At 37.1% G+C, this 21,856-nt stretch overlaps 4 protein-coding genes across 10 annotated transcripts in view; 1 reads left to right on the plus strand and 3 right to left on the minus strand.

The window, feature by feature from the left end:
- LOC115222747 (zinc finger protein 239-like) overlaps positions 1–5,804 on the plus strand; it is a 23,430-nt gene extending 17,626 nt beyond the window's left edge. Inside the window, exons 3-4 of the mRNA XM_029793047.2 lie at positions 3,898–4,214; positions 5,683–5,804. Of these exons, the coding sequence (XP_029648907.2) occupies positions 3,898–4,214; positions 5,683–5,804 (439 nt within the window). The remainder of the gene's footprint in view (positions 1–3,897; positions 4,215–5,682) is intronic.
- The window catches only part of LOC118767442, a 13,632-nt gene extending 1,938 nt beyond the window's left edge, over positions 1–11,694 (minus strand). Inside the window, exons 1-2 of one of the 5 annotated variants that reach the window (XM_036512030.1) lie at positions 11,404–11,694; positions 7,656–7,739 (exon numbers count right to left, since the gene is read on the minus strand). The gene's annotated coding sequence lies outside the window, so the exon portion shown is untranslated. The other 4 variants (XM_036512032.1, XM_036512031.1, XM_036512028.1 and 1 more) reach the window with 4 other exon arrangements.
- On the minus strand, positions 5,801–10,167 carry LOC115222748 (tigger transposable element-derived protein 1-like). Its single transcript, XM_029793048.1, has 3 exons — positions 9,097–10,167; positions 7,656–7,739; positions 5,801–5,869 (listed from the first exon to the last, which is right to left on the minus strand). Exons 1-3 carry the CDS (start codon positions 10,165–10,167, stop codon positions 5,801–5,803), a joined length of 1,224 nt encoding a protein of 407 aa, XP_029648908.1.
- Positions 11,695–16,214: 4,520 nt separating the features above from the next.
- Positions 16,215–20,966, minus strand: LOC115222825 (zinc finger protein 239-like). Of its 3 annotated transcripts, XM_036512033.1 has the most exons (3): positions 20,718–20,966; positions 18,984–19,126; positions 16,215–18,023 (listed from the first exon to the last, which is right to left on the minus strand). In XM_036512033.1, the coding sequence occupies exon 3, from the start codon at positions 17,679–17,681 to the stop codon at positions 16,911–16,913; it is 771 nt and encodes a 256-aa protein (XP_036367926.1). In that variant the 5' UTR covers positions 17,682–18,023; positions 18,984–19,126; positions 20,718–20,966; the 3' UTR covers positions 16,215–16,910. The 3 variants fall into 3 exon arrangements, with proteins under 3 accessions (XP_036367926.1, XP_029649002.1, XP_036367927.1); XM_029793142.2 differs by lacking the exon at positions 18,984–19,126; XM_036512034.1 differs by lacking the exons at positions 18,984–19,126; positions 20,718–20,966 and adding an exon at positions 19,451–19,595.
- Positions 20,967–21,856: the final 890 nt, after the last annotated feature.

A 21,856-nucleotide genomic window follows, 5' to 3' on the forward strand; every position in this document is an offset into this window, starting at 1 on the left:
GATGACATCCCTTGCATGCAAGCAAGGCGGTCAAGAACGTATATAAAAAGTTTTCATTAGTAATAGACAAACATGAATTTCGAAACACATTTTATCCCATTCGTAAAAGCTACAATGAGGAAATATATTATGCCATTGATACACCTTTTTACAGCCTTACAACAAATCTTTGTCAACTCACCCGTTTCATAAAAATAAAGCAGTATTAGATATTATACCACACGCGTAAGACTGCGAGCTGGTAGAATGCGAAGCGGCATTTCTAACGGTTCTTTACCATTCCAAGTTCGAACCCCGCCGAGGCATTCATTCGTTCTTTCGGAATCGATAAAATAAAGTCCCAGGGCAGCAAAAAAAAAGGTTAATGAAATTAAATAGTGGCGTAACTTCGGTATAAGTACCAGAAGCACCGGATACATTTCCAGAAAGTGTTTTTTTTATATATATATGGGGGGGGGTTAGCATTAGGGTTTGTGTTAGGGTTAGAGGTGGGAGAAAAGGGTTTCAGTTATCTTCAGAAATGTAAACAAAGCCACTTACGGTACTTCTACCGAAGGATCGCCCCTTGTGGGTAGTAAAGAAATAAGTATTACGTCTGTCTTTAGGTCCTGAGTTCAAATTCCGCTGAGGTCGACTTTGCCTTTCATCTTTTCGGGGGTCGATTAAATAAGTACCAGTTACGCATTGGGGTCGATGTAATCGGCTTAATCTGTCTGTCTGCCCCCTCTGTGTTTAGCCCCTTGTGGGTAGTAAAGGAATAGGAAATTAAATAGTTTCCTCTCTTAAATTCTCATCCCACGTGGCCGAAGCTGGTTTCAAACTTTGTGATATTTACATGACACGCATCGTGAAGGTTGTTCCCCTTTGTATTGATATATTTCATTATTTATCCGATAGAGGGAAGAGTGAACTGTATCGTCGGAAGTTATGTGAATGTTTTCCCCTGACCTCTCAACACTTCACCTTTCACCTTATGAGGTCATCTCTCATATTTTATGTCGTCCTACCACCACCGCCGCCACCACCATCGCTGCTACGTTATTGATATGGTAAGTATTATTATTCATTCCATATTTTACGTGAGTCAGACTGTTTCTACGACTACATCATCCAATGTAGTCTTGTAGTATATATATCTATATTTGATCTGAGAAGGCTAAGATCTCTCTCTCAGACACAGCTGCCCGTTCCAGCAAATCAATTACATTATTTCACTAATTGATATAATATAATATTTGTTGCTGGTGAATTTAAAGACAGAATTTCTACATGCCACACATTGAAAAGCTTTCTTCTAACCTGTAAGTCATTCATATGTATATATATATATATTATATATAAGCATATTCTGCTGGATATGTTTTTATTATCATTTTCTTTTATCATATTCCGCTTGTGTCTTAACACAGTTAAGATCTAGAACATATAAAGCACTTGTGTTGCTCTGTTTGTGATATATTTCACTTCAGTAAAGTTTAGATATTTCTACGAGACATGTATGTATGTAACTTAGTTTTTAGTGATCGTTAAATACAACCTATTATGATCTGCGATTGTAGGAGTTCCCTGGAAATATATTCACTTGAAACAGACATTTCATAATGAAACTTGATTCCTCAGGGAATCGAGAAACATTATCGATATTCTTCGTCCACATTTTGCCTTTGTGGCAAATGTATTTTGTGGATTTCTATAATGCGTTTTATGTCCAATATATGTTGGTTTTTTTTTTTATTGTTTCATCAAGCAATGCTTCACTGAAAATACACTAAATTTGTGTTTTAAAAGCAAAAGGTTTATAACTATGTGATCAAAATAGTTAATAAAAGTCCAGGTATTGAGATGAGAAACTGATATGTTACTTTTATTCATTGCAATATGCAGAATATTGTAATCTTTTTAAGTTACTGCTCCAGTATTTTTAAGAATGTCTTCTGAGATTTTTCTACCACAATTTGTTATTAATAATATAATTTTAAAATTGTGTCTCTGTGAAGGTGCATGGCTCTGTGGTCAGAGCGTCTGGCTCACAATCATGAGGCAGTGAGTTTGATTCCCGGACCGGGCTGTGTGTTGTATTCTTGAGTAAGACGCTTTATTTCACGTTGCTCCAGTTCAGCAGAAATGAGTTGCGATGTCACTGGTACCAAGCTGTATCGGTCTTTGCCTTTTCCCTTGGATAACATCGACGGGGAGGCTGGTCTTGTGCCTCGGATGGTAACTGTCTAGGAGCCACCTCTTGGTCATTCATGACCGAAGAGAGAGAAAGAGAAATGGTCCAAAAATGCAAAGTTAAAGAGCAACAAACAGTGTATTAGCTTGACACTCCGGGAAAATGGAAGACGCCTTTAACGTTTCGAGCCTACTCTTCTATTAAAAGGCCAGATGAGGAGACAAAAAAATGTGTCCGAGCTAAAACGTGTTAAAATGGATATATATGTATAATAACTTTGCTTCCGGGTTCAGTCCCACTGTGTGGTACCTTGGGTTAGTGTCTTGTGAACGGATTAGGTAAACGGAAACTGAAAGAAACCCGTTGTGTGTATGACTTTGTGTTCTCCACACTGCTTGACAACTGGTGATGGTTTGTAAGCAAGCTTCTCAACTGCGACTGCACCTATTTGTGTGTTTGTATAGATCATGATTTTGGCCCCTTCCTTCCATAGGGAACTCAAAACCTTAAAAGTCTCAAAACCAAACAATATCACAAGCTTACACCAAAAACACCCATGGTCTGAATAACTGCTGCATCACCAAGAGAAATAACATCATACAGAACCATCGCCTCCCTATGCGACTGTTTGTGTTAATGAAGAAAAGTTTTATCTTTGACATCACCAATCTATACATCTGTCCTCTCTCAAAATTGCTCATACTACTATACTCTCAACCATCCCACTATTTATAAATCTAAACACAAGGCATACATGAGATGCTCTCTGTTTCTTTCAGTTAATTTCAAATATAACAAAGAATTTAGTAAAATAACTTAGTTATCATTAAGCTAGTGTTAGGAACATAAATTGTGACTAAGGTTTGGTGGAAGACTTTAATTCAAAACTTAGGAAAACAAGACATTTGTATTACAGAGCCAGAAGCGGTTTCAGGCGGGTTAAGGTAAAAGTTTATATCTACAGTTTATTAATATACAATTATACTAGAATTTCTGGTTTCTGTTATTAAGCATTGTCTATATCTTATATTTTTCAGAATATCAGATGACATTGGTGTAAAAGAATATTTTACTTCGGATGCATCAAAAGTGTTTATCATCTCTTGAAAACTAAAGGAAAAGATATTCTACAGAACTGCTATATATATATTTATATATAACTACAGTCAAATTCTGTGAAATATTTCTTCTCAAATAAGATTAATAGCGAAATTTCTATGTTTCAACTCTTTGGCATTTGCACAAGACGGGTTTTCATTCTAATTAACCTTGGACAAATTTACAAAGGAAACTGAAGCTTCTTCAGCTGTCAACAGCAATCACTCTTGTTGAAAGTATAATTGTAGAAATATTTTTTAGGATTAAAATATAACACGAGAGGAAGAAAAAAAAATTCTGTTGATTGGTGTAAGAAAAGAAATATAGAAAATGAATTATGTAAGTACAATGTTAAATGTAAACCAGAGTAAAAGAATTGAATTTAGTGATGAGATCCCGAAAGAGATAGGGAAAATTGAATATCATTGTGGTATATGCGAAAAGTCGTTCTCTCGAAAAGGTAACCTGACAACTCACAAACGTATTCATACAGGAGAGAAACCGTATCACTGTGATGTCTGTGGTAAATCCTTTTCTCAAAGTGTCAGTTTAACTCGTCATATTTATATTCATACAGGAGAAAGACCATATTATTGCGATATCTGTGGTAAATCATTCTCTCAAAGAAGTCATTTAAATACTCACAGCCGTATTCATACAGGAGAAAAACCTTATCACTGTGATGTCTGTGGTAAATCCTTCTCGCAAAATGATACCTTAACTATACACAAACGTAGTCATACGGGAGAAAGGCCATATCTCTGTGATGTCTGTGGAAAATCATTCTCTGAAGGAAGTCACTTAACTACACATAAGCGCATTCATACAGGAGAAAAACCATATCACTGTGAGTTCTGTGATAAATCATTCTCTCAAAGTCATGATTTAACTATACACAAACGCATTCATACTGGAGAAAAGCCATATTGCTGTGATATCTGTGGTAAATCATTCACTATAACAGTTCAGTTAACTGCACACAGATACATTCATACAGGAGACGAACCCTATCATTGTGATATTTGTGACAAATCATTCTCTCGAAGTGGTGATTTGACTAAACACAAACGCATTCATACAGGAGAGAAACCATATCACTGTGATATCTGTGGTAAATCATTCTCAGAAGGAAGTAATCTGTCTAAGCACAAACACATTCATACAGGAGAGAAGCCATATCACTGTGATATCTGTGGTAAATCATTCTCCCGAAATGGTACACTAACCAAACACAAATACATTCATACAGGAGAGAAGCCATTTCGCTGTGAAATCTGTAATAAATCATTCTCTCAAAAAAGCCACTTGACCACCCATGTTTGTATTCATGCAGCAGAATAACCATGTCCTATGTAAAAAAAAGTTTCTATAAAAGAAAGATCTTATACAATTGTATTCCTACCAGAGAGAAGATATAATACTGTGATAATAACCTTCCAATACTACATTTTGTATGGCTACTGCAATATTTATGTTGGTGAAATAACATAGCACCGTGTTTTTAACAAAACCTCTCTTTCACTATGCTTATGTATATTCCATTTGACATATTTGCAGAAGAGAGAATAAGCGCTGTTGATTGATTGACATTGTGGGTAAATAACTGAGAAAAGTATCTTCAGGAATCTGTGTGAGGATTATATCAATGCAGAGTTATTACAAGTTAAAATAGAAGCCTTGAGAGATCTTTGATCATACCCTAATGAGGTGTATATATGTATGTATATATATGCATGTATATATATATGAATATGTATGTGTGTGTATATATATATACATCATCATCATCATTTAACGTCCGTTTTCCGCACTAGCACAGGTTGTATGAATATGTATGTATATGTATGAATATGTATATATATATGCATGTATAATATATATCCATTTATATATATATATATTCCACAGCTTATCAACATTTTGGAGTGTACATTCTTGTTTCATGTTTTATACAATCATGGGAATGATTCTGTCGGGAGTAAAATCTATTAAATTTTATCATTTCTTTTATTTCGCATGGTTCCTTCATCACTTTCTGTAAATAATAATCTCATATTTAAATACTGATTTGTTCGTAAATTATTCTTCTGTCATTTTACATGTGAAGGCTCATGGCTCAGTGAGTTTGATTCTTTGAGCAAGACACTTTGTTCCACATTGCTCCAGTTCACTCAGCTGTAGAAATGAGTTGTGATATCATTGATACCAAACTATATCTGCCTTTGCCTTTCCCTTGGATAACATCAGTGGCATGGAGAGGGAGACTGCTATGCATGGGTGACTGCCGGTCTTCTATAAACAGCCTTGCCCAGACTTGTGCCTCGGAGGGGAACTTTCTAGGTGCAATCCCATGGTCATTCATGACCAAAGGAGATCTTTACCCTTTTTTACCCCTATCATTTTACATGTAGGGTATCTAAGCAAACCTTTAGTTGACACACCTAGAATTGACAGAATTCATAAACTTGTTCATTGTGTGATAAAAGTTGCACATGTCTCTGAACTGTTGTCCACTAACTCTTTACTTACTTAGATGCCGAGTAATTTGTTGACATCATTTGATACTGAGAACCTGATTCCAGACATTATCATATAGTGCTTGAAAGATAAAGTACAGAATCACTTAATTTAGTGCACTGGCCCGAGTATTCTACTTTGTTCACACTGGTCAGATTTGGCCTCATGCACACCTTATGATGTTATTCTCAAAAAAAATAAATAAAATAAACAATCATATTGAAATCTCAGAATTGCAAAACAATGCATGAATAATTCAAAACAATGTGAATAAACAAGTATTAGATTTGGTGGAGTAATCTGAATGCTAAAGGGTTAAGTTATAATCCTTTCTACTAAAGGCACAAGGCATGAAATTTTGGGGGAGTGGACATTGACCCGTGTTTCACACTAGTGCTTAATTCATTGACCCCCGAAAGGATGAAAGGCAGAGTTGACCTCGGCAGAATTTGAACTCAGAACATAGCAACAGGTGAAATACTGCCAAGCACTTCACCTTGCATGCTAATGATTCTGTCAGGTTGCTGCCTTTAAAGGGTTAAATTACAATCAAAATGGTCATCCAGTGAACATGTGTAGGCAATAAATTGATGACGGCCAAGTGAGAAGCAGACTAACTCAGGAACTTGTATTCCCAAAGCCCTAAAATATTTAAAAACCTGAAACCTTTTTTATCTTTTGTTGGTTGTAATAAATAAACTGATATTTGTGATATTTCTTCATTCAAGACATCTTGAACAAACAACATGGCAACATAGAAGCTGTAATAAAAATATAACTGAATTGTTGCAATTTTTGTCTGTTGTTACATTTCTTTCTCCAATCTACCATGATGGATATAATTTGCTTTTTTATTTCAGTAACAGAAATGCCAAATAATTGTAGGCGGCATGTATTAGCCACAATATATAACTGATAATTACTTGACTCCCAAATGAATAAGTTCAGTTAACCCCAGAACCTGAAGTGCAGAATATATTAACTGCTTTTCCCTGAAGAGCAATGTCTCAACCCCAAAATATAAATGTGCAAACTATTGACAGATCTATTATATAAAATCCATTGTCTGTCTGTGTGTGTGTGTGTGTGTGTGTCTTCTAGGATCTCGGGCATCCTCCATCCGATTGCACTCAAATTTGATTTGTAGATACTGACGGTACTAAAGCATGTAGAAGTTTTGAAAAAATTACAAAACTCGATTCCAGGTGAGAATACGATCGATAAAGCATTCTTTGGGATAGAAAAAGAAGTCAGTCTGTATTTCTCTTGCTGGTGTCTCAAATTTAGGTTAAATCAGTGTTTCTCAAAGGGGAGGCCTATGGGCCGGTCGGACAAGTTGTTCTGAAAAAATTTGGTTTAAATGTTTGACAACTCAGCACCATCCATTGGACGGGGGTACATTTTGCTCGTCTCTTATAACTTGCATAGTTTTGGCTTTTCAAGAGCATGAAAACATTAATTTCTCACATTGGCTCAAAACTATATACTTTACGGAAGTTTAGACTGGATAAAACTTATCTCAGTATTTGACTGATACTTATTTTTTTTTTTCTTTTAAAGCTTGGCATTTATTCTCCTGGTCTCTTTTGCCAAAGTTATGAGGATGTAAACACACAGACACTAGTTGTTAAGTGGTGGTGGGGGGGACAAATACAAGGACCAGCCCACAAACTGAAATTAAGGTATAAAGATTGCATCAAGAATACACTGGAGATCGAAATCTTGGGAAATGGATGAGAAAATCACATTCTAGATTGTTCAGCTTGAAGGAAAGTACTGTATGATGGAAGGAAAGAATCCAAACAAAATTGTATCAAGTATGAAAAGCTCAAGAGAAATGTTTGTTAGGGGCTTAATGTTGATTTACCTGAATGTGTTGGCGTACAGCCCAATTTAACATGTAACAAATTATGTTCACATCTGTCTGAGTAAGACAGGCCTTAGGAGTTATCTGAGAAACCACAAACAGAAAGTAGTTGTTAATTATGCATTATGCAACATATCTACTTGTGGTGGAAGCACTCCGTCGGTTACGACGATGAGGGTTCCGCTTGATCCGATCAACGGAACAGCCTGCTCGTGAAATTAACATGTAAGTGGCTGAGCACTCCACAGACACGTGTACCCTTAACGTAGTTCTCGGGGATATTCAGCGTGACAAGGCCGGCCCCTTGAAATACAGGTACAACAGAAACAGGAAGTAAGAGTGAGAGAAAGTTGTGGTGAAAGAGTACAGCAGGGATCACCACCATCCCCTGCCAGAGCCTCGTGGAGCTTTAGGTGTTTTCGCTCAATAAACACTCACAACGCCCGGTCTGGGAATCAAAACCGCGAGTCTGCTGCCCTAACCACTGGGCCATTGCGTCTCCACATCTACTTGTAGTGGGTATAGAAAACAATCTGCATCAGCAGACAGCCTGAAACAACATTGTAGACAGGTTCACCAAAACAATATTTTTTATTTAATTCGGTGATGTTCTTTTCCATATACGTAAATGTTTTCCCAAATAAAGTTGCACTTCATTTTGGAAGCTATGAGCGGATGCAGAAGGACCCAGCTCTGAATGTACTGCATCTTATAGTAGCAGCAGCTGTAAGCTCATCAAGTTCATTGCATAATTTCCTGTTCCTTTGTCAATTATTTAATTTCATATTACACTCTGTACTAACACTTTAGTGGAATCACAGGAAGGTAAGAAAGTTGCCCGTCGTATATATGTATGTGCATATGTTTGTGTGTCTGCGTTTGTCCCCTCCCCCCCAACATCGCTTGACAACCGATGCTGGTGTGTTTACGTCCCTGTCACTTAGCAGTTCGGCAAAAAGAGACCGATAGAATAAGTCCTGGGGTCGATTTGCTCAACTAAAAAGGTGGTGCTCCAGCATGGCCACAGTCAAATGACTGAAACAAGTAAAAGAGTAAATACTCATAAATAGATGGCAATAAAACAACAGCAGAATGGAAAGTAAAAAGAATGTCTGGATCATTTATTAGAAAATATAATTGTTTTCTGAATCACTTTCACTCACACACACACCATCACTTGCAGACACGATCGCTGATTCACAAGCACCCAAAGACAGACTTGTAGATTTCTTTTTTTAGAAAACAAGTCTAGAGTTGTTTGCTAAGAAGAAGCATTTTTTTGCTCTTTATAAATTTCTCGGTAACATGCAGAAGCATTTGTTATGGCAGTAAAAACTTTTGCACTTCGTTCAAAATTTGGATCTTGTCTTTGAAAAATGTCCAACGCTTTATCCAAATGCTGAAATGCTTCCTCGAGTCCTTGCAACGTGAACGCATTAACTGACGTTTCATCAACAGTGTCCGTTTCCTTTTCTGCTGTTGCCTCCTCTTGCATTGCTACAAGTTCTTCGTTAGTAAGCTCGTTACTATGTGATCGAAGCAGCTCATCTATGTCACTTGCTGACACGTTGAGATTCAATTCATTTGCCAGTTTTACAATTTCTTCTGTTTCTTTTTGAACACTTTCTTGTAGTGATTCAAAATCCTCAGAATCATTAAGAAATTGAGGGCAAAGTTTTTTCCAAGCACTCTTCATATTCTTTTCAGTGATATCATCCCATGCTTTTCTTATGATTTTCACTGCAGTATAAATGTTGTAACTTTCCCAGAATTCCATTACAGTAGGTCCCCCTTCTTTGACCGTTTCTTCATTCAGCATCGCAAATGTGTAACGTAAATAATGAGCTTTAAAACCTGCAATAACACCCTGGTCCATTGGTTGCAAAAGTGATGTATCCAGAGGCAAAAAAACAACTTTGACATTAGGATGGAGATGTTGCAGAATTGGAGGGTGGCTGGGTGCATTGTTAATAATCAACATTGCATGAAATGGAAGTTGGTTCTTATCACAATATTTCTTAACTTCCGGTACAAAGTGGTATGAAAACCATTCTTCAAATAATGTTGCCGTAACCCAAGCTTTTTCATTAGATTTCCACAAGACTGGAAGAGTACTTTTTAAGATACCTTTGAGTGCCCTAGGGTTTTCCGTTCGATAAACTAGCATTGGTTTTAATTTTAAATCCCCAGATGCATTTCCTCCAAATAATAATGTCAGTCGATCTTTTGCAACGTTGAAACCAGGCAGTGCAGATTCTTCCTTAACAATGGAGCTCTTGGATGGCAGACGTTTCCAGAAAAGTCCTGTTTCACTCACATTAAAAATCAGTTGTGGCACGTAGCCCCCTTCTTCGATCGTTCCTGCCAATGTTTCTGTAAAGGTTTTTGCTGGATCGACATCAGCGTTTGATGCTTTGCCTTGCACTCTGACCGAATGCCACCCATGTCGATTTTTAAATCGCTCAAACCATCCTCTGCTCGCAACAAAAGTTTCGTTTGTTTCGCCTTTCATTTCTTTGAGCAGATTGAAAAGGACAAAGCTTTGCTGCGGATCGACGCTTGGTTGACATTCATCTGCATTCGTTGCGTCGTGTCAGTTATCCATGCATTTACAAGTCTTTCCATTTCCGGAATAATGCTTCCAGCATCTCTTTTACGAGACCACGTCGATTGCAAAGGCTGCGCATTTCTCACCTGAGATAAATATTTTTGTTTTTCTTTGAGAATCGTGCAGACAGTTGACGATTTAAGTGAAAACCTGTCACAAATGTTCTTCACGGTTGTACCGCCATCGTGCATTTTTACGATTTCATATTTTGTTTTTAAAGTGATGGCTTTCCGTTTCTTTTTGTTCCCGTCGGTGTCCGTTGTACACTTTCGTTTAGACATATTGGGTGGGTTTTTTAAAAATGCCGAAAATAGTAAAAACACGTACACAATATAAAATACAGAGCACGAAGAATTAGCTTACAATCTCTTTCAACAAAGCGCACGTGCAATTAAGGCATTTAAATTTTGGTGAAATTGAAATTTTATCCTTTCATTTTATTCCGTCGCTTTTTGCAACTGTGTAGACGTGTCAGAACCAATGTTGCCACACACATAATGACTGTTTAACATTTTTATATTAATTATAGAACTAGCAGTATCGCCCGGCGTTGCTCGGGTTTGTTTCGACCCTTTAGAGTTAGAATTTTTGAAAAGTAAAAATTTTGCATTATGTAGCTTGTTATTCTCTTTAAGTGAACATTTTTCTGGTTGAAATACACCGAAAACTGGCGACACAGCAGTCGAAAAATCGTAAAAAATAGGGATTTTCATAGAAAAGAAAGCACCTTTTTGATGTAAATAATTTTTGGTGTTAACATGGTCCGATTTGAATTTTTCTTCTACGGAAGGAAGAGCAAGCCTTCTTCTATCATACTCTCAATTTTGGTCAACTTGCACCGCAGGGTCTCAGAGGAGATAGTGTTAGTTGAAGGCTACCAAACCTGCCACACACAGACAACTTCAGCTTTATATATAGAGAGAGATAAAACTCGTAAAGCGAAGTATTACTGTAATTAATTATAGCACTGACCGTTTTAATTAAATATTTAATTAAAAAAAATCTTCGCTGACGTGAAGGTGTTCTATGAGTCAAGAAGGAGGTGCTACGAATATATGATAGATCAAACAAAGAGAAACATTATATTGATGAACGGAAAATAGACGATTGAATGAAGAAAATAACTATTTGAAATATTACCTCGTCTATATCTTTTTTTCCGTAAATGAAGCAGTAAAGTTGTGAGTGAAGAATAACAGAAGAGAAGAAAAAACAAATATCAGACAAATTCCCTGTAATTATAAAAAGTCAGAGTTTGTTGTGAAGTGTGTTACTGCGTAAATGTTATAGAATAATATGTTAATAGAATTTCTTTAACATTTAACTTTAAATCTCACAACAAATAGGGTCTTTCTTGGGGTGGACGGGTTTTGAATGGCAGCGAAATGTCTCTTGGATTTTGAAAGTCTGAGATAAATATCCGGTTGAAGATGCGCATGACAAAATGCCCGGGGATGAGAATTAATTGTTGACATGTTTCTATGTGTACTTTTATCATTCAACCACAGCCCATTGATTTCTGGAAAGATCTTTTTTAAATACTATGAAATGGGAGTTCCAACAAAAATTTCGATTTCTTTATTAGGCGATCCTTCGGTATAGGTACACGCGTGACTTTGTTTACATTTCTGAAGATAAAAAAACCCTTTTTCTCCCAACCCTCACCCTAACCCCCCCCCCATATAAAAAAAACCTCACTTTCTTGAAATGTATCCGGTACTTATACCGAAGTTACGCCTCTTTATTATATTAATGACAGGTGCCCTAGACTACATATATATGAATGTATGTGTGTGTGTGTCCCTAGCATTGCTTGACAACCGATGCTGGTGTGTTTATGTCCCCGTCACTTAGCGGTTCGGCATAAGAGATCGATAGAATAAGTACCAGGCTTACAAAGAATAAGTTCTGGGGTCGATTTGCTCGACTAAAGGCGGTGCTCCAGCATGGCCGCAGTCAAATGACTGAAACAAGTAAAAGAATAAAATAATATACATACATATTATGGTTTCTTTCAGTTTCCTTCAACTAAATTCCTTCACACAAGAGTTTGGTCAACCCAGGCCGATAAAAGAAACCTACCTAATGTGTTGCACAGTGGAATGGAAGCTGAAATTGTGTGGCTAGGAAACAATTTGTTGCACCACACAGCCATGCCTACATTTAATGTATGCATGTATGTACATAATACATATCTATCTATACACACACACACACACACACAGACAAATGAATAATTTGGGTGTGGGGAGGATGAGGATGATCCAAATTAGTCTTTTATATGAAGGCTTAATGAATATGGGAGGTCAATGTGGAGAAGTGTATGGTGTGATGAGCAGAGGGAATGGTGAAATGAGGATGGAGGGCTTCAAGTGATGAGATGTAAGATAGGAAAGGTGGGTGAGGATGTAAAGCAAAGCAGTAACAAGGATATGCTTGGCAGAGTATAAAAAATATACATCTGGGCTTCTAAACACTACCCTTGTGTCAGTGTGTTTTGCCATGGGAAGATGGGTCTTCTACAGCACTATGTATCACTACTTAGAATGGTCCTTTATCATCATCATCATCGTTCGACGGCCGTTTTCCGTGCTAGCATGGGTTGGACGGTTCGACCGGGGTCTGGGAAGCCAGGGGCTGCACCAGGCTCCAGTCTGATCTGGCACTGTTTCTACAGCTGGATGCCCTTCCTAACGCCAACCACTCCGCGAGTGTAGTGGGTGCTTTTTACGTGCCACCGGCACAGGTGCCAGGGGAGTCTGGATGCGGCCACGATCGGTTGGTGCTTTTAACATGCCACCGGCATGAAAGCCAGGTGCCAGGGGAGTCTGGCATTGGCCACGTTTGGATGGTGCTTTTTACGTGCCACCGGCACAGAAGCCGGTCGAGGCGGGACTGGCATCGGCCACGTTTAGATGGTGCTTTTTATGTGCCAAGGCCAACCTTCACCCCTTCTTTGCCCTCTTCCATAGGTTTCAGTTAGAGAGCTCAACACTTCCTTATGCTGCTGCCAACCTCCATACACATCACATGTCCATACCAACACAGCCTTTCCTTTGCACATTACACCGGATCCTTCTAAAACCCAGTTTTTCTCTCAGCTCATTTGTGCTCTGGTGTTCATTGGAATATGTTCACTTCCTTTCTTTCTAGTGTTCACAAGTATTCTACTTTCAAGGTCCATGTCTTGCTATCAAGTAGCATCACAATTCTAACACATGTACCACACAATGTAGCCTTCATCCTGAAGGAAAAGACTAATGCTGCTAGTAATGGAATTTGATCTCAGCACTTTTACCATCCTGTTCTTACTCTGATTACTATATTCTCTGAACAAAAGGCGGCGAGCTGGCAGAAACGTTAGCGCGCCGGGTGAAATGCTTAGCGGTATTTCGTCTGTCGTTACGTTCTGAGTTCAAATTCTGTCGAGGTCGACTTTGCCTTTCATCCTTTCGGGGTCTATAAATAAAGTACCAGTTTCGCACTGGGGTCGATGTAGCCGACTTAATCCCTTTGTCTGTCCTTGTTTGTCCCCTCTGTGTTTAGCCCCTTGTGGGCAGTAAAGAAATATATATTCTCTGAACAAACACCTCCCTTGCTAATATTTGTCAGCTAGGTATCAGAAGCTATTGACTGTTACTATAGTGAGCCATCCAGGTATCTAGGAGACTATTTCCAGTGTGTGAATGTGCATGACCAAGTGGTTAGGCTATTGCACTCACAATCGTTAAATCATGGGCTCAATTCCCAGACCTGGCAGCGTCTTGTGTTCTTGAGCGAAACACTTTATTTTACATTGCTTCAGTCCCCTTTTCACTCAGCAGGGAACATTGGTTGGCTCACCTGGCCAGCGAGCGGAGTGATTCCAAGGCTAAAACGATGCAAAGCACATTGTCACCAGTGATATGGAACATCTGATAGTCTGACCAATCACATGATTTCCAGTGTGCTCATGGTACATGTTGCTCCACATGTAGGCGGTGAGCTGGCAGAATCGTTTGCACACCGTTACGTTCTGAGTTCAAATTCTGCCGAGGTCAACTTTTCCTTTCAGAGTTAATAAATTAAGTACCAGTTATGCACTGTGATCAATATAATCGACTTAATCCGTTTGTCTGTCCTCTCTGTGTTTAGCCCCTTGTGGGAAGTAAAGAAGTAGGTATTTCATCTGCCGCTACATTCTGAGTTCAAATTCCGCCGAGGTCGACTTTGCCTTTCATCCTTTCAGGCTCGATTAAATAAGTACCAGTTACGCACTGCGGTCGATATAATCAACTTAATACGTCTGTCTGTCCTCTCTGTGTTTAGCCTTTTGTGGATAGTAAAGAAATAAGTACATGTTGCTCCACTGCATCTGCCACACACAAACCCTATCTATGTCTGTTAACCCACAAGTGATCCCACCACATCTCGTGTTTGAAGGTGACACAGGGTACAGCATATGCAGATCCTAACTACTCTTTTACAGCATTTCCATTTAATAAAACTGGAAGGTCCTGTACGCATTTGATGTGTTGCTGCACTTTGTCTAAGTATGACATTATAAACTGCATCAGTGATTTGTATATATATTCAACAGGACCTCTGTAATGCCATGATGGACCGTGAAGTCTGGCGTAACATAGTAAATTCCATTGTCTCAACCATGGTCAAACAATGATGAATGATATATACTCTCATTACTAATTAGACTGTTTCTAGCTTGGATACCATCAACCAATTAGATATATCACAAATTAACTCAACAGCCACTAAGCTTATTTAATCAACAAAATTATCATATTGCTTATCTCTCATTTCTGAGAATCTAGTATAAAAATGATGCTAATTTAAGCACAAGGCCAGCAATTTTGAGGGGAAGGGGAAGATGATTGCATTAACTCCATTGCTCAACTGGTATTTATTTTATTGACCCCAAAAGGAAGAAAGCCAAAGTTGAACTTGGTGGTATTTGAACACAAAATATATTGGTTTCAAATTTTGGCACATGGTCAGCAATTTTGCGAGGGCAAAGGGTTTAAGTCAATTATAATGACCACAGTGCTCAACAGATACCAGTTTTATAACCTCAAAAGATGAAAGGCAGAGTCGACCTGGACGGAATTTGAACTCATAGCAAAGTATTGGAAGAAGTCCCACTCACGAATAATTCTGCTGTATTTAGTATAAAATAATATTGATTTCAAATTCTGGCACTTGTCCAGCAATTATAGGGAAGGGGCAAGATGATTACATTGACCCTGGTGTTTGAATGGTATTTATTTTTATTGACTATAAAAGAATAAAAAGCAGAGTTGACCCTGGCAGCATTTGAACTCAGGACATGCTCAGCAGCATTTCGTCTGGCATGCTAACAATTCTGCCAGCTTGCTGCCTTATTTAGTATAGAATATCAACATTTTAACATCTACCTTTTCTTGCTTGCATGGGTTGGACAGAATTTATTGAGGCAGATTTTCTATGGGTGGATAACCCTCTTGTTGCCAACCTTCACCTGTTTCTAAGCAAGGTAATATTTCCCCATGGCCAGACATGCTTTTCACAGAATATTGGAAATGAGTTTGTTTGTTTGTATGACAGTGACACTCTACAACCATTATGCAAGACAGAGAGACACAACTACATGCATACTCACACATACAATGAGCTTCTTTCTTTCTTTCTATCTATCAAATCCACCCACAAGGCTCTGATCAACTTGTAACAGAAGGCACTTACCCAAGGTGCCATGCAGTGGGACTGAACCCAAAACCATGTGGTTGGGAAGTAAAATTCTTAACCACATAGCCATGCAAGCACCTAATTTTATAGCTTCAAAGTAAAAATAGTTCAACTGAATTTAGAGGAAAGTGTAACTTTTATCATACGACAATGATACAGTTTGTAAATTCTACGGTTTATCATTGTGACAGTGCAATTTTTAGTTACATCAAAAATGATAAAAGAATAGCTTTAGAATAAATCAGCTTTATTTATATTTTAGGTTATTAAAAATATTTGCAATGCCTAAGGAGTCAGAATTCAAGATTCTGAGCAAGACAAAACATTGACAAAGGATGATGTTATATCTTGGAGGAGAACCGTGTCCCACTCATGACAGCAAGTGGAATTAACATGTAAACACCGAAGACAGTTCACAAATATCACCATTTTTCAAATTACATTAAGTTGAAGTTTACAGTTACACTTGCAAATTAGCATTCAGCTTAACCGTTAAGTTTTTTATTTTTATTTTTAGGAAGCATGTTATAAAGAAAAGAAAAATTACACAAGTTTATGTACGAATCCCTTGACAGGATACATATGTAATCTAGACTATCCATCAGATATCTCGTACATCATCTAATGGTAAGATGAAATGGTTTCTTTTGTGGTTTGTGTATTCTTCGGTGATGTTGTCCTCAATTCAGGAGTATACATTTCTTAGTCATTTATTCTCAATGTCACATAAAATAACAGAGTCTTTTCTTCCTGTTAAAAAACAATGCTTTTATTAACAATATCACAGTTGTAAGTTATCTCCCAAACGTAGACATAGTTGCGATTAAATAAAATACAAGTTGGGAGGAGGTTACCACACTTATGTCCAGTGTGAATATATCTATGGGTATGTATTTTTCTCATTGAAGGGATTTTGAGAGACTCAATTACTCTTCTATATGAATACGTACGTGTGCACTTAGCTGGCATTTCTGGGAAAATGATTTATCACAGATATCACACTGAAATGGTTTCTCTTGCATATGAATGCACATATGTTTATTGAAATGATATTTCTGAGAGAATGATTTACCACAGATATCACAGTGATATGGTTTCTCTCCTGTATGAACGGGTCTGTGAGAAGCTATGTGACTTTTTAGAGAGAACGGTTTACCACAGATATCACAATGATATGGCTTTTCACCTGTATGAATGCGTATGTGAGCAGTTAAGGTATATATGCGAGAGAATGATTTACCACAGATGTGACACTGATATGGTCTCTCTCCTGTATGAATGCGTTTGTGCTTAGTCAAGTGAGAATTTTGAGAGAATGATTTACCACAAATATCACAGTGATATGGTTTTTCTCCAGTATGAGTTCGTTTGTGAGTAGTCAACGTGCTTCCATGGGAAAATGATTTACCACAAATGTCACAGCGATGTCGTTCCTCTCCTGTATGAAGGCGGATATGTATGCTTAAATCATCATTTCGCGAGAATGATTTACCGCACATATCACACTGGTATGGCTTTTCTCCTGTATGGATACGTATATGAGCTGTAAGGTTACTTTTTTGAGCAAATGACTTTTTACAGATATCACAGTAATATGATGTTTTTCTTATCTCTTTAAGCATCTTTTCAGGAAAATCAATACTTTCAGGCTCTGTTTTACACTTAACCAGGTCCCCACATAATTCGTTTTCCATCATTGTTCTTTTTTTCACCACAAAAAGAGAAAAAAAAAATAATGTATAAATTTACTTTTGTTTAAGTATTTTATCCTTTTCGAATTTTCTATATTTTCATCATCTCTGTGATTTTGTTGATATCTGAAGTCACCGCAAATCCTTTTGTAAAATTTGTCCAAGTTTAATCAAAATGCGAAATCATCAATTTCATGTCCCAGACAACACAAGAGATTTTCAGAGGAAACATTTCATAGTAATTACACAAACAGTGTTATATCTCTTCTGAATAACATCTTCCTTTAGTTCTTAAATGATGATAAATAGTGATGTATCCGAAGTTTTAAGCTTGTATCATCTGATATTCTGCAATAAAGAAACAGAATAAGATATAGAGGTTAGTAAAAAAAAAATAAGTGATTTAACAGTGAAAATTTTACTACATTTCTATATTGAAAAATTAGACATTGGCTGAACAAATGAATTCACTTTATAATTTGTTATGACAGGCGCAGGAGTGGCTGTGTGGTAAGTAGCTTGCTTACCAACCACATGGACGTGGGTTCAGTCCCACTGTGTGGCATCTTGGGCAAGTGTCTTCTACTATAGCCTCGGGCCGATCAAAGCCTTGTGAGTGGATTTGGTAGACGGAAACTGAAAGAAGCCCGTCGTATATGTATATATATGTGTGTATGTATCATTATGTGTCTGTGTTTGTCCCCCCCCCAACATCGCTTGACAACCAATGCTGGTGTGTTTACGTCCCAGTAACTTAGCGGTTCGGCAAAGGAGACCGATAGAATAATTACTAGGCTTACAAAGAATAAGTCCCGGGGTCGATTTGCTCGACTAAAGGCGGTGCTCCAGCATGGCCACAGTCAAATGACCGAAACAAGTAAAAGTGTGTAAGTGTAATCTGTTTTACAATTTCAGGTTAATTTCAAATTTAATTACGCCACTTTCTCATTAGGTACAAAAGACAAAAAAATGAACTGCATGCATCCGCAGAAATTTAAAATTAATTGGGTTGCTCGATCCCACAAGCTTAGGTATATAAACTTCATTAGATAGCTTTTCTCTCGTCTTACTCAAAAAAAATGTCATACTTTATGCCAATGAGATCTTATTACTAAGAGAAAGATACATCTGAATTAAAACAACATAACTGGGACACAGAAAAAGAATTGAAGCGTGGACATTATGAGACATTCAGCAAATAGAAAGAAAGAAAAAACCACTGCTGGATGAATACAAATGGCTTAGCAGTAATTATGTAAAACCACAGTTTTAATACGATAAATTTTCTAAAGATTCACAATTACTTACAGTATGTGTATAATTAGCAGCAGAAGTACTTAACCTTGCTCTTATGGTAAATATAAGGAAAAATCACAGCCTATAGCATTTCTTCGTAAGAAGTACCACTGTGCAAAATTTCAACTACCTTTGTAGTAATCGATGACCTACAACTAAGAATGTGCATACATTAACATTTATATATCTAGATATTTATTATTTCATACAAAATGTATATAATGTATTAAAGAGAAAAAAAAAAACGAGAAACTACTGATAATTTCAAAGCCTAACTTGGAAGGATGGAAAGAAATGCAGACCCTGTTATTAATTATTATGGAGTAAATGAAATTTATGAAAGAAAATGTAATAAATGTCATTTAGTAGATTTAGTGTTGAATGCAGCTTGGAATATGTATTGAATGGCCTGTGAAGAGAAGATACGGATCAACACTCAAGAAAATTAATGAAACCGGGATGTAGGATGAAGAGCTTACGTCTTTTTTTTTTAATTAAAAAATATCAATAATTTCGATGCTGAAGAAGATGAGTTTAAATTTGATATCACTCGAGGGTTCTAGACTTCACATTTGGCATTATGCTAAAAAGATAAGTCAAAAACGTACATGGTATATATACCAAAGCAAATTCTTCAATGGATATATTCATAAATTTATGTGAAGAGATCACATTTCTGCTACAAGAGAAAACTGATTAATCATCGAATTCTATAAACGAAAAAAGAATTATTGCTGCAGCCTATGAAATTTTATCATCTTTCCTTAATAAATATAAAAATTTCAGAAGGGAGTATTTATTATTATTATTATTTAAAAATCGACTAAAATAGGATCTCCCCTGCTTACTTTGGTAATTCTACGATCCAGGCTTGTTTTAGTTCCTTTTTTTTCCTCCTTCCTAATGAACGATGTAGAATTTCCTTGTCAGGTAACAATCAATGACAAACCATGGCTACTACACTAACCGCATAATTAATATATATATAAGTAATCGATGTACCTGTGATCTTTCGTTATTTTCCCCTCTATACCTGCGTGAATTATTTTTGAGTATACTTTGTCTGAGAGACTTTTCTTATAGTAAAGGAAATAGCTAAAAATTTTTTGGCTGCTATTTCTAAAAGTTCGGTGCGTGGTAAAGTAAATTATTTTACTGAACCCTAATTATGTAACGTAATGTTTTAAATATACCGTAAATGGTCTTTTTACATACTGAACACTACTTGGTAAAATTAATTAATAATTAATTAATTTTACCCTTTTATTAATGATGTGTATATATATATATATATATATATATATACACACATTAGAAGTATTGGGGGTGATGTACAGATTTAATACATTTGAAAGAAAAAAGGTGTTGTTCTGAATGCTGGATGGTTGTAAAAAAATATATTTATATGTAAATAAATATTTATTTTTACAACCATCCAGCATTCTGAACACCTTTTTCTTTTATATATATATACACACACATATATTCGTATGTGTGTGTGTGTGTACACATAAGATAAAGATGGTTAATTCTTCAAAATGGTTAATTCCTGCTTATTGTAATTTTTGGTAATTTAGCCCCAGGCTGGACCTAAGAACACAGACAGATGATCAAAAAAAAAAAACAGGTCGTTACCAGAGTGTAACGAATTTCATGACAGATCAAAGAAAAAAACAGTATTATAAACAGAAAAACGAACAAAAGACGATTTAATGACAAACCCAAAGACAAAAAAAAAGGACGTACCTCATAAAATCGTCTTTCATTGATTAAATAATGTTTACAAATAGCAATCAAATATCAGTTTATAGAGGTGAAGTGAGATACTGTGCGTAGAAGAATTACTACTGCGTATATACATTATAATAAAATAGAGAAATATGACTACTTATTTATTAATTTATAGGTTAGTGTGAGACGGGTCTATTCATTCGAACGGATGTGACACCATCGCCGTTTTGCTCTCACACGTTCTTCCTCGGGACAAGATCCGGTTGAACATGCGCAAAATGTCAGGAGTGGAGCGATGCCAGGTGAAATAGACACAAATACAAGCACACACTTACATGTCTTTGAGTGTGTGTGTGTGTGTGTGTGATGAGGGCGGCGACTATTGAAAAGGTTGCAGGACGCAACGAAAGTTTGGGGAAAAAAAAAAAGTAAATGAATTGAAATCGAACCGGCGCGTGTGTTAAATAATAAGGGGAAAGATTTCCTCCCGTTCCCCCCCAATTTTTATTTACTCTTTTACTCTTTTACTTGTTTCAGTCATTTGACTGCGGCCATGCTGGAGCACCGCCTTTAGTCGAGCAAATCGACCCCCGGGACTTATTCTTTGTAAGCCCAGTACTTATTCTATCGGTCTGTTTTGCCGAACCGCTAAGTGACGGGGACATAAACACACCAGCATCGGTATGCAAGCAATGCTAGGGACACAAACACAGACACACAAACACATACATATATACGACAGGCTTCTTTCAGTTTCCGTCTACCAAATCCACTCACAAGGCATTGGTCGGCCCGGGGCTATAGCAGAAGACACTTGCCCAAGATGCCACGCAGTGGGACCGAACCCGGAACCATGTGGTTGGTTAGCAAGCTACTTACCACACAGCCACTCATTTATTTATTTTTACCAAAACCCTCGTTGGATCATTTCCGGATAGCATTCTATAATGTTTTTACCCGAATCTCACTTAACTATAGATAGGTAGATAGATAGATATGCCTGGTGCAGTTCTCCGGTTTTCCAGTTCCTGTCTAACTGTCCAACCCATGTCACCGTTAAATGATAATGATGGCGATATACAAAAATCGGCATTCTGAAATTTCGCTCCCCGCTTCCCCCAATTTCTTCATCTTTCACTTTTTTTCCTAACCCT

The sequence above is a fragment of the Octopus sinensis genome, linkage group LG21 (genome assembly GCF_006345805.1).
Source record: "Octopus sinensis linkage group LG21, ASM634580v1, whole genome shotgun sequence".
NCBI classification, from domain to species: domain Eukaryota; kingdom Metazoa; phylum Mollusca; class Cephalopoda; order Octopoda; family Octopodidae; genus Octopus; species Octopus sinensis.

Coding starts and splice junctions, on each gene's coding strand:
- LOC115222825 (XM_029793142.2), bottom strand. CDS start 17,681: ATGATGGAAAACGAATTATGTGGGGACCTGGTTAAGTGTAAAACAGAG.
- LOC115222748 (XM_029793048.1), bottom strand. CDS start 10,167: ATGAAAGGCGAAACAAACGAAACTTTTGTTGCGAGCAGAGGATGGTTT. Junction 7,740..9,096: donor ACACTGTTGATGAAACGTCA/GTTAATGCGTTC, acceptor GTGGTTTCTCAG/ATAACTCCTAAGGCCTGTCT. Junction 5,870..7,655: donor CTGTACGCCAACACATTCAG/GTAAATCAACAT, acceptor TTATCTTTCAAG/CACTATATGATAATGTCTGG.